Source organism: Poecilia mexicana, unplaced genomic scaffold, assembly GCF_051168715.1.
Source record: "Poecilia mexicana isolate PSO_F unplaced genomic scaffold, ASM5116871v1 scaffold_8, whole genome shotgun sequence".
Lineage (NCBI taxonomy): Eukaryota > Metazoa > Chordata > Actinopteri > Cyprinodontiformes > Poeciliidae > Poecilia > Poecilia mexicana.
The window spans coordinates 5,756,552-5,768,692 of record NW_028263377.1 but is presented as its reverse complement, the minus strand read 5'-3'; the positions used below and the strand labels follow the sequence as shown (position 1 = coordinate 5,768,692).

At 40.2% G+C, this 12,141-nt stretch overlaps 2 protein-coding genes across 5 annotated transcripts; one reads left to right on the top strand and one right to left on the bottom strand.

The window, feature by feature from the left end:
* The first annotated feature begins 945 nt into the window (after positions 1–945).
* epor (erythropoietin receptor) lies at positions 946–9,150 on the top strand. Of its 4 annotated transcripts, XM_088008103.1 has the most exons (10): positions 946–1,118; positions 2,032–2,124; positions 2,199–2,338; positions 2,447–2,582; positions 2,710–2,876; positions 4,491–4,642; positions 4,746–4,902; positions 5,982–6,069; positions 6,205–6,292; positions 6,397–9,150. In XM_088008103.1, the coding sequence occupies exons 3-10, from the start codon at positions 2,245–2,247 to the stop codon at positions 7,135–7,137; spliced, it is 1,623 nt and encodes a 540-aa protein (XP_087864229.1). In that variant the 5' UTR covers positions 946–1,118; positions 2,032–2,124; positions 2,199–2,244; the 3' UTR covers positions 7,138–9,150. The 4 variants fall into 4 exon arrangements, with proteins under 4 accessions (XP_087864229.1, XP_087864228.1, XP_087864227.1 ...); XM_088008102.1 differs by having other exon boundaries at positions 2,032–2,338; XM_088008101.1 differs by having other exon boundaries at positions 1,565–2,338.
* Positions 9,103–12,105, bottom strand: swsap1 (SWIM-type zinc finger 7 associated protein 1). Its single transcript, XM_015013969.2, has 2 exons — positions 11,751–12,105; positions 9,103–10,554 (listed from the first exon to the last, which is right to left on the bottom strand). Exons 1-2 carry the CDS (start codon positions 12,021–12,023, stop codon positions 10,012–10,014), a joined length of 816 nt encoding a protein of 271 aa, XP_014869455.2. The 5' UTR covers positions 12,024–12,105; the 3' UTR covers positions 9,103–10,011.
* Positions 12,106–12,141: the final 36 nt, after the last annotated feature.

The window sequence follows — 12,141 nt, the reverse complement described above, 5'->3', positions numbered from 1 at the left end:
ATCCATACACTGAGAATGTCACTGCAACTGAAAAAAAGAGTTGATTTGTAATTGAATTAAGTTTGTCAAACTTAAATCGCCAACTACAATTTCCCCAAAACGTCGCATTCCGCTCCAAAGTACAGACCTTGTCCCTTCGATGTCTCTTCTGAAGGCAGATATGTGCCAGCGCCAGTGGTTATATGTATTATGAATATTGTAGTTTTCGTCTGTTGTCGCCATTAATTATTTTTTAATGACTTATCGTGTGAAAAAGCTTAGTCACATGTGGTTTCGACTTAATTTCTCATTCATATTTTGAAACCTGTTTTTTGAACTTACTAATTTGTTTTTTTCAAAAAGAAAACCTAAACAGTAAATGTCTCTAAAGCGAGGAAATACTTTCTCACAACATGCATGGAAATCTAGAATCTAGATTTCCATGTAGATTCTAGATCATTACCATCTCTAAGAGTTTCCAGCCTGTTTTCTATAAACCGGTCCTGAAGCATGTGCTGCAGCCTGGCTAAACCCAAGGCGGCAGCAAATCGAATGTGATTTATGACCACAGATTTTTAGCTCTCTGTCCTTACCATGAAGTCCCGGTTTTCATATTTTTATCTGAAATAGCAGAGAAAACCACAGTAATTCAGGTTTCCTCTTCCTGTCAGCACAGAAACAACTAGACTACCTTTCCTGCACGGCCGGGGACTCAAGTCATTTTGAACCAATTCCACCAAAGAACTTCTCTTAAACTTCAACCTAACTTTCATGTAAACTGTGGATTTGAGCATTAAGTCCAAAGTTCTGCTGGATGTTGTCGTAGCTTCAACTTCAGCTTTTTGTTTACATCAGGTGATGTAAAGATGCCCTGAATGGCACTGGATGGGGATGGGCTGCTACGCCTCCACCTATCCCGCCAAACTCTGTCCCTCACACACACACACACACACACACACGCACACACACACATCGAAACCACTTATCACGAGTGCAGAAACATGTTTCTCTGCAGCTCTGATAATGCTGCACAGACGATGAAAACATGCTGGTGCAGAGAGGAGATAAGGAACCGTTTCAGAGTTCCTCTGACTGAGAGCACACTGCGGTTCGGTTTCCCCTCCATGAAGCTGCTGAGGGTCAGTCAGAGAGCATCTATCTATCTATCTATCTATCTATCTATCTATCTATCTATCTATCTATCTTTCTATCTATCTGTCTATCTGTCTGTCTGTCTGCTGTTCTGCTACAGTATTTGGATTTTATGTGACAGATTTGACACAAAGAAGCTAGAAATTGTGAAGTGAAAGAAAAATTGTTTTCAAATAATATCTAAAAAAAATAATAATAAATCGGTGCCTATATCGATTCAGTCATTACGCATTTCGGTGCAATGACAGCTGCAAACCACGTGGTGTTTATTTTATTTTATTTTTATCATCGTCAGATTTCGGCCTGAATTTGGCTCATTCTAACTCACAAATATACATTTTCTTGAAACAAGAGGCAACCTTTTGTGGAAAATGACAGCTTGTCTTTTACTAACCTTGTTTTTCCTTTTACTTTTATTTTAATCTCATTGCAGACATCTATCGATTTTTACCAAAGGAAGAAAAAAGAAAAGGCTAACTGCAGAATCACTCTTTGTGGTTGATCATGTGGACAGATTAAAAATATATTCTAAAGCAACAAAATAGGAAACAATTGAACCAAGATTTTTTTTAAAAATTAAACAAAAATCACATGCCTTTATTTTTGTAAAGGCCCTCTCTAAATGTCTTACAAAACCAGATTTTGTTTGATTTCATTATCTTATTGCATGTAAAATAAAATCAAATAAAATTCTAAAATAAACCCCAAGGATTAGTAGCAGCTTTACACCCATCCATCCGTCCGGTGCATTTTACGCGCAGTTTGTATCTCAGCCACAGACTCGTAAACATCAATGACATCCCGCCTCCCGACTACGAAAAAAAAAAAAAAAAAAAAAAAAAAAAACTGAATAAAACTGCTCTCTTACGTTTGTTTTTCGCTCCACCTCCTGTCCCCCAGTCTGTAGAACGTAAACAGCTCTGCACCGCGTCTTATCGCTGTCCAGCAGGCGCGCAGCCGCGTTGCGCCATCGCAGTCGTATCTGAAGAAAAAGTAAGAAAGGAAAAAAACAAAAAAAACAAGCCTCTCTGCTGGCTGCCGCCTGTTTCTGACAGTTGCTTGTCCAGGGATGCAGGTTGGACGGCAGAGAATCCGAGTCTTTCAGACTAAAGGATGACATGTGAGCGACTCGTCCGGCTGCTGGCACTTTACCTGACGCTCTGCGCCGCCGCAGCAGCTGGAGACGTTCAGGATTTTAAACGAAAAGGTGAGTTTAGTTTTTATATTGTTGCCATTTTTTTTTTTTTTTGGTTGAGCCGCTAAATATAAACAGAAATTATTCACAACACTTGTTTTGTTTTTCCTGTCTGTGCAGCTTCCATTCTTCTAAGGGAAGAACCAAAGAACCCGAAATGCTTTGCAGAGACCAAGAAGGACTTTGTGTGTTTCTGGGAGGAAGACGAGGAGCGGGCCGGCTCTGTGGATCAGTACTCCTTCAGATATGCCTACCAGTAAGTCCGCTTTCGATATAAAATTAAAAAAATATATATTTAAAAATATAAAATGCAGCTAATGACACCCCACTAGCATCCAGAGTCTGATTTCTGGCCTCTCATTCGCTCTTTCTGTTCCGATTAGAAAAGAGAACGGCAGCACGTGCGCGCTGCAGGTCCTGCGGTCAGCAGGTGGGAAGCGGCTCTTCTTGTGCCGTTTGGACCGGGTCCAGATGTTCGTCCAACTGGACATCCAAGTTTATCGGGAGGGGATCCAGATCCACAACCGCAGCCTTCTCATCGAGCTTCTGTGTGAGTGAGACGCCGCATTTTTATTGGGAGTATTGTCTCGAAGGTGAAGGATATATACATTGTTTTTCTAAAAATAAAACAAACGTTCAACTAAATTAGAATCTACAAAGTTTGAGGTGCGTTTGTGACATTCCAAAAGAAAATCTAATGCAAATGACTGTCTTTAGAAGTGATCTAATATCACACCATCCCCACTGGGACACATGGTGGTGGCAGCATCAGTCTGTGGTGATCAATAGGGGAAGGAGCTGGTCACAACTGATGGCGACATGCTTTAGAAAGGGGCGGCAAACCAGGGCCCCGATTTTCTGGGGGTGACCCAAAGATTTTTCTTTTTTTTTTTTTCTTTCTTCTATTGATAAATGTGTGTTTTGCAAAATAAGTGCTTTATATAACATTCAAAGACTAATATCTGGTGAGATGGATCAAAATATTTTTTTGGTATTTTTATAAATAAAACCAAAATTCATGTATTTGAAAATTGATGAAGTTATAGTTGATTTCAAGATGGAGCTGTTGGGCAGGCGACATATTAAACCATTCATCAGTTCATACTGATGTCTAAGACCACTTATTCATGTACTGTAATTTGCATTAGTGAAAACAATTTCCTCTAGAGGATAGGGGACCCAAACTGTCAGCAGCCCAGGGGGCCCACATCCTTGTAAATCCGGCCCTGGAAACATGAATGGAGCAGAAATATACCAGGCAATGCTGTAAGAAAAACTGCAAAAGACGCTTGAGATTGGGACAAAAGTCTCAAGCGTCTCAGTCTCAGCAGGAGAGCAGCTCTAAACATACAGCCAGACCTGCTAAAGGATTGGTTTATGTCAAAACTGGATCACATGACCCAGTCCAAACACTGACTCACTGCAAATACAATGAAGAATCTATTGGAAAACTTAAAACGTGGTGAACTCTCCATGAAATCTGACTGATCTGTGTAAAGAATAATGCTCAAAAGTCTAAATCTACTGCCTTGCAAAGCTGGTGCAAGGAGACACAACAAAGAGTTGCAGGTGGCAGATGTAGACCAAATGTACAAGGGGAGAGAGGAGGGAAGGCAGTGTTTGTTTCATAAGAGGAACAGAACAAAAGGATAAAATGGAAAAAAAAAAAAAAACAGGGGAATATTCAACTGTTTTTTTTTTTTTACATATCAAGTGAGCCACAGGCCACAGAGCCATGTGCAGATCCGTTGCAGCCCCCTGACTAGCAGATGAGAACTGTGATCCTATCTCAACACGGCTAAAACTGAAAGCCTAACTTTGAATTCACTGTTGAAGTAAAACTGTGAAGGTGAAAAAAAATGTAATTGCTCCAACGGAACTGTTAGTTACAGTTCCTGTGCCACATTACGATCAGAAATTGATTTAGTATTATCATTTGAGGCACTGACCCCTGCTGACGCCCAACTAGAACCGCCCATGCAGATGTAACTGCAGCACAGTATCGACTAGTAGGGCCTAGAAAAGCACAGCATACTCTTAGAGTCCTGGGGGATGCAAGTACGTTTGCAAAGGCACTCTGTGTGCAACAAATCAGTGAAAAATTGTCAGATTGAAATAGTTTTACTTTATTTTTTTTAAATCATTGAATTGTTTTTTCTGGCAGTTCTGCTCGACCCTCCTAAGAATGTGACAGTGAGCAGCACAGGCCATCAGGGCCAGCTGAACGTGAGCTGGGTGGCGCCGACTCTGAAGTACATGGACGACAGCATGATCTACGAGGTTCTCTACGCTCCGGCAGACAGTCACGTTGGGCAGGTATGACGGTTGTTTAGTGACCCCACCAGTAGACAAAACATTGTAGAATTGTCATTGCATGTCTCTAGCTCCGTACTGAAGAAGAGAGTTGTGTTTGCTGCAGGTGGAGGCGATACAAGCCTGCTCCGAGATGATCCTGAGGGGCCTTGAGGCGGGTACAAAGTACAGGGTTCAGGTCCGGGTCAACCTGGATGGCATCACCTATGACGGGTACTGGAGCGCCTGGAGTGACCCTGTGTTCACAGAGACTTTGCCTGCAGGTGGATGATCTACATATGTTGTGTTTATAATGGAATACGCATTGTGCACCTTCAAAATGGGAATATCCTAAATCAGTGGTGCCCAAAGTCGGACCTCGAGGGCCGGCATCCTGCATGTTTTAGTTCTCTTCCTGGTGGTATAACAACCTTTTCAGCATGTCAATGTTCTTCTTAGGGCTTCTAATGAGCCATTAGAAGGCCTAAGAATATGGGATATGATGTGGCTTATCATATCCCATATGACAAGCCATAATCATATGGCTTATCATTTTGGACAAATTAAAGTTGTCCAAAGTGCGATCTGAGGGCCACTATGGCCACTGGACGGATTTTTTTTGTGTGGTCATTTTGAAAAGCTACCAATTTGGAGACTTTTTGTTAATATCTCACAGTTGTAATTGTCTTGTGTGAATTGTCTTGTTTTCATTTATTGAACTTGGCTAAATGAAGTGTTATCATGGAGAGTAACCTTAATCAGGTTTTTGTTTTTTATAAGAGCCAAAATTTGTCCGCCAAAACTTTCCAAATTGAATTCATTTCAAATAAGACGCCACAAATGTGCAGAACCCTTTTTGTTTTGTATCTAAGATTATTTAAAAATAACTTCCGTACAAGAACCTGACTATGTTATTGTTTTAATTGTTAAAATATTGTATTCTTAGTTTATTGATGAGCAGGGAAAATAGGAGGAATCGCAATCATTTTTGCTTTCAAACTTGTCATTTTGTGGCCTGCGAGTACTTTGGACATGACTTAAAACTGGGATACAACTGATCTAAATGGTAAATGATGTGTACTTGTATAATCCTTGATCAAGTCCAGAGAACCCCAAAGTGCTTCACACTACTGTCATTCATTCACAAGGTGATGGTGGTAAGCTACATTGTAGCCACAGTTTCTATGGGGTACTACGAGGTCCTCTGACCATCACTAACAGGAAAGGCGGGTGAAGTGGCTTGTCCAATGACACGACAACAGACAGAAGGAGTGGGAGTATGAACTGACCACCCACTGGTTGTAGGACGAACTCCTACCATCATTGCCCAGAAATCAACCTGATCTTGCTTTGTACCCTACAGAACTTGACCCACTTATTGTGTCCCTGACCTTCATCATCTCCTTCATCCTTGTTCTGCTTTGTCTTACCATGTTTCTGTCCCATCACAGGTCAGTGCACTATGAAAATATAATCATATGGCTTATTTTGTAGCCACAAAATTATGTTGCTTGCTTTTAAAAATCTGCACAACTATCAGATGAAACATTAGAGAGCACTACATTAAATCTTTGCTCTTTCTTTAGGTTCCTTATCAAGAAACTTTGGCCAGCTATTCCAACTCCTGACAGCAAGTTCCAAGATCTGTTCACAGTTTATGGTGGAGACTTCAAGGTAAGAACAAGACAAACATTTTCAGAGTTCTGTGACCTCTTTAGGCATTTGGCATTGTGCTTACCATGACCCTGGTCTCCTAATTTTGCTGTTGTTTTGCATAGGAGTGGTTAGGACAGACCAGTGGAAGCTTATGGCTGACTTCCCCTTTCATCCTCTCTGAAGAATGCCCTTCTCCATTGGAAGTACTCTCTGAACTCAACCTTTGTCCTCCGCTGTCCTCTCCACCTCTTCCACCAAAGGCCTCAAAAGCTTTGGCCCTTGTCAGAAATGAGGACAGGGTTTTGAACAAAGGTCTTCTTGATAGAGAGTCGGTGGACAGGGTTGATGCCCTTCAAACAAATGGATGGAGGACCCCTCTACACGACCACTGGCTGTTGGATCGTCTAAGGGAGTTCCAACAGCACCCCGTCCCCAGGTCCCAGTGTTCTCTACTGGAATGTCAAGACACCTACATCACACTCAGTGGCAACAAATGCACTGAAGAAGAGCACACGGAGGACACTCTCGAGGAAGCCTTACCCCCTGGGGTGCTTTTTGCCTCCAGAAAGCCACCCAAGAGTGAGTCTCACTCTGACCTGGGCTCTGTGCAGCAAAGCTCTGGTTCTGGGAACCTTTCATCTCAATCCAGCTTTGAGTATCCAAACAATGCCTGGATGGCCAAAGATCCTGGATACACCTACATGGCAGTTGCAGACTCTGGGGTCTCCATGGATTACAGCCCTATGAGTAGAGCTGACGACATTGGCAAAGTGGTTATCTATGCCAATGACTACAAAAATGAGATTCCTCCTCATAGAAGATCTTTCCTGGTAAGGCAGTACCCTGTCCATGATGATGTCTGAGAGGATACCAACTTGAATCAGAGGGCTGGAGACCAGCATTTGGATATTCACCGCAGGCTAGCGATAGCCTCTCATCAACTGTTAGGAAAATATTTGTGGTGTCTAATAGACTCTTTGAGTCTGTTAGACACCAGCTAACAGACTCAAAGAGAATGACACTTTGGATATTCTGTAAAGGACATGACACTTCCATTTGAAGCAATATCAACTGTGATTCATAGCAAATATTAATACTCAACACTATCCACCAAACCTTCCAGATTAGATTGGAAAAAGTGTTTCCAGTGTTCTATATTTGAAATAATTATGTTTTTGTTTATCCTTCAGTGACAGGATTGCTACAACACCTCAGGCATGGTGAAAAGAAAGACTGCTCTAGAAGGTCTTTCTCTGGAATTACTTTATTGTGAACAAATTTATTAACAAAAGCACAAACAAGCTATTATTACCTCAGTTTTATTCTGTCTATAGTAACCTAACCTAAATCTGTAGAACTACCCGGGTGCAGGCATTATTCTCTGACCCCTAAGTCCTTTACTAGTTGTTTAACTGATTGTTGGGCCTTGAAGTGGTTATGAGAGTCTGTATCTGTATACTTTTATAAATCTCTGTTTTATACACTTGCATTTTATTAGGAATTCAAAAGATTGGATTAAATGCTAACAGCAATTTCTCTTAGCTAACAATATTAACTACCTAATATGCTTATGCCACCCACAATGCTAAAGTTTGTTAGATTATGATGTACCTTACATGCATTATTTATCCAATGTGTTAGCATGCTAACATTTCGTTATTAGCACAGAACATAAACTGAGATGAAGTTTTGAATTCAACTTTTTTTTTACCTTTTCACGTTCAGACATAGGAACAACATTATCATCAACATTCAAACCTTGGAAAGTTGGTGCTACATGAAAAGGTGGTCAAAATATTCATGAATTATACACATCCAGATTTAATTTAGCAGGTTTTGACATTAAAAAGGCAACATAAAAATGAATGATCATTTAAATTTAATTGTAGCAGACCTACATCACAACATGGATTTTGTATATTTTGTACATTTCCCTCTCATTTTGTTCAATCAGAAGGTCGTAGGTTCGATTCCAGCTCCCTCCTGTCATACGTTGATGTGATGTGCGGGCAAGGGGCAAGTTGCTTGCCAATCTGGCATTGGTGTAAAAATGTGTGAGCCCAAATGGATTAACGTGGCTGTAGTGTAAAGCACTTTGAGTCATGAGTATGATTGGAAAAATGCTATAGAAGTTCAGTTCATTTACCATCATGCTGATTTACCGACTACACCAAAAATACATAATATTGATAGCGCTCACTGCCAGGTCATTTCTAAAATCTAGAATATTTGTGTGACATACTAAATTCTTAAATAATAGCACTGTTGTTTCAGATAAAGATTGTATTTTTTTAATCATTTATAAAAAACAGAATTTTAAAGTATATTCAGTGAAATTCTTATTACTGTAGGCTATGCGGCATTGCTTTAAGATAACTATATTTAGGGAACTGTACCTGTTTAATAATTTCTTCTGTTGTTCATCTTTGGGCCAACACTGCCCCCTAGAGAGCAGAACCTGGCAGACTAGAATTTTCCAGTTTACTGCGGCTCTGATTAACCTTTTAATAAGCTTATTTGCTTGCTGTGAAGGATAAACTTGTTGCAGCTGTAATTGTAAATTGAATTGTATTACTGAACTTCTAACCATTATTGTTTTTTTGTAAAAAGTGTGCATGAAGCAACAGATGCAGATTTGTAGGGGGAAAAGTCTGCAACTGTTTGCCTTTCAATCAATCACATTTAAATCACGACTAACTTGAACATTCAATTTTGCATTTTCTCAAATTTAAACACATCTTGTAAGCCTAAAAGCTTTTTTATTTTTTTTATTTTACAAAAATAAATATTTGTGATACATTTGCTTTAAAAGAAATACATCGTTTGCCTTAAGTTTTGAATATATTTTTTATTAAAAAAAATAAATGAACCGAAAACTTGTCTACGAAGTCTTTCACATAAAACAATTAAAACTGAACAATCCACAGAAATCTTTACAAAGCATAAAATTTATTTTTGATATAAACAAGAACATCTGGAGGAGAACGGAAAAGATCACTTCACACTGGTACTTAGTTGAAAATATGTTGTTTAGCACCACTATTTAATCTCCTTTCCCTTCATCGACAAGTCAAACACTGAAAAAAAAAAACTTATCCTTGTTCATCAAACTCATTAAACCTTCTTCAATGTGTTTGTTTATACACACATTGACGATGTACTTTCCTGAACTTTTTAGAAGTTTAGTAGAACTCAAAGGTTACGAAGAAATGCCTTGACGACCTCTAACAAGGAACCTGGTGCAATTTTTCTTCTCTTTTATATCATGTAGTATTTAAAAAAAATATCCAATCAGTTGGTCAGACGTTACTGTTAAAGGAAACCGTAAATCGGTATTGGCTGGGAAAAGCAGATCAGTGCGCCTTTAAAAATAAGTGTATGATTATATGTAAGAACTTTTTTTAAAAATGTTTCTCTGTCTCACTTAATACAGAATAAGAAAAAAACCAAAAACAAAATAAACAATTCTGAAATATTTTTTAAACCTTATCTTTCCATAGCTGAGGATGTTTTACACATTTCTTAAGGCCTTGAGGGAAAAACACTGGACATTTTTTGGCCAATAAATTACAGTGAACAAAAACAGATCAGCTATATATATATATATATATATATATATATATATATATATATATATAAGTTTGATTAAATTGATGCCATTAATAGTTTACTTCTCAGCCAGCTGTGGTGGTTCTAAATAAAAATGAAGGGTTTTAACATCGGGAGACCAAAGCCTTTCAAACTAACTTGAACTCCATTAAACCCTCAGGAAAAATGAAGAGTTTCCACTCCTGTGCCAAAGTGGGTCCATCCTCAAGGTCATCCGGGATTTTAGTTCCAGACAGGTAGACGTGCCAGGCTTCCTGTGCTGCTGCTGCGGCAGCTTCGTAGCTTCTGTCCTGGTCCAGAGTGCAGCGAGCTTGGAAGTAGCGGTCAAGAACGTCCAGAATGGGATCCGTGGCTGAGGGGTCCCGGCTTTCCTGCCCGCTGTCCGCGTCCGAGAGGAAGGAGGCAATGGCGCGGCAGGGGGCCGAGCTGGAGCCCCTCTTTTCCAGGATTTCGGTGAGAAAGGCAGCGGTGTCACAAAGCAGCGCCGCCAGATGAGCAGCGCGAGACTCGTCTCCTGAGTGAAAGCCAACATGGCTGCTGGCCACGGCGCCCCGCAGGAAGCCGTCCAGTCTGTCGATGATGATGAGGGAGGGCGGGCAGGGGAACTCGTGAAGGCTGGCGACCTGCTGGAGTAGCTCCTCCAGGGTCCGGGGATAGCTGAATGTGATTTTCTTCAAATAACAGTAACAATAATGTTAATCATAAAAAGTTACAAATGAGGTGAGAGTAAACTGTCAGACAGTAGCTGAGACTGTAACTCAGATAATCCTGACATGCTGTAATGAATAAGTCTTTCTTACTTTTTAGATGAGCAACCATACGCAATCCCACACCGAACATCACCGGTTTCTGTTTATTGTTTTTTTTTTCCCCATATTTTTGTCAAATTACAACTAAAGATGCACCAATCTGATATTAATATCGCTATAATATTGAAAAAAAAAATCTAGCTCAGGTATCGATAATGTGGCCAGTCCATAAGGGTAGATCTATTCAGTGTAATTCTATATTTTGTACTATGAGTGACATCATGATTTATTATTTATTTTACATTAGCTGTTATACTAATAATTGCACTGACTGAACAAATTAAAGTTGTGTTGATTTTACATGTTTGACCAAGCCTGTGAAGCTGCTGGTGTATTTTTAGTGTGCTGTACTGTTGCAGAGTTATCAGATACATTTGTACTTCAGTACAAATGTCAATGTTTTTTTTCCCTTTTTCTTTTTTAAAGAAAAGTTTTAAGTCAGCTGAGCACTGTTTTTCTGCATCGGATCGGTATCATCCGATACTAAACCTCAGATATCGGTATCGAAAGAAAAAAAAAGTGGATCGGTGTATTCCTACTTCAAACCTCATCGAATGCTTCAATGAGCTTGCCTCATTGGCTCGAAATGTTCTAAAGTATTTTACTGATTTACTAGATTTAGTCAAATTAAAATCAGAATTTTCTGAGCTTGTATTTGCTACTGAAAGGTTGCTATGAGCTGAGGTGTCCTCCAGGTGTCGCTGTTTTTAATTATACTGAAGTCATGTACTTTTTGTTTGCCACCATCAGAGCTTTCTTTTACTGTTTGCAGCCTTCACGGAACTGTTTTAAATTGAGATTATACTACACATAGGCCGGTTTTGTTTATTAAACAGTGACTTCTGGATGCAATTAGAGTTTATTTAGGAGTGTATGACTTTTTTTTAAAGTCAATATCTCTTCCAAGCACTACATTGTGTTGGTGTGTCACATAAATATTCCAGTAAAACACACAGAGGTTTGTCGCTGTAACGTGACAAAGGTGTAAATAGATCCAGGTATTCTGCTATATTTTTCTCAGTGGTTGTCGTTGTGGTTTTCAGGGTAGTTTGGTTTACCTTCAGACCCTCCGGGTTCTGGGTCGCGCTGCATCTCTGCAGACACTCCGGGAGGCTCTGAATCTGAGTCTGGGCGAAGAAAGCCACCCTGACGCCGAGCTCCGAGGCGGCGGTGACGGCCGCCAGTAGCAGCACAGAGCGACTGAGGTGGTGCTCTCCCACTACCAGGGTGTTGGAGCGGGGTGCTGGGGGTGGAGGACCGGCACTAGGGTCCTTGTTCTGACCTGTCTGTGACGACAAGGTCCTGAACACCAACGTCAGGATGTCTGTCATCAGAAAACAAACAGAATTCACCTCGCACTCGAAGTTTCCCGCGGCTGTTTTCAGGTGGCACACCGGTGTTACAGTGAAAATGGTCCGGATAGAATACAAGCAACTGTGACTGTCACCA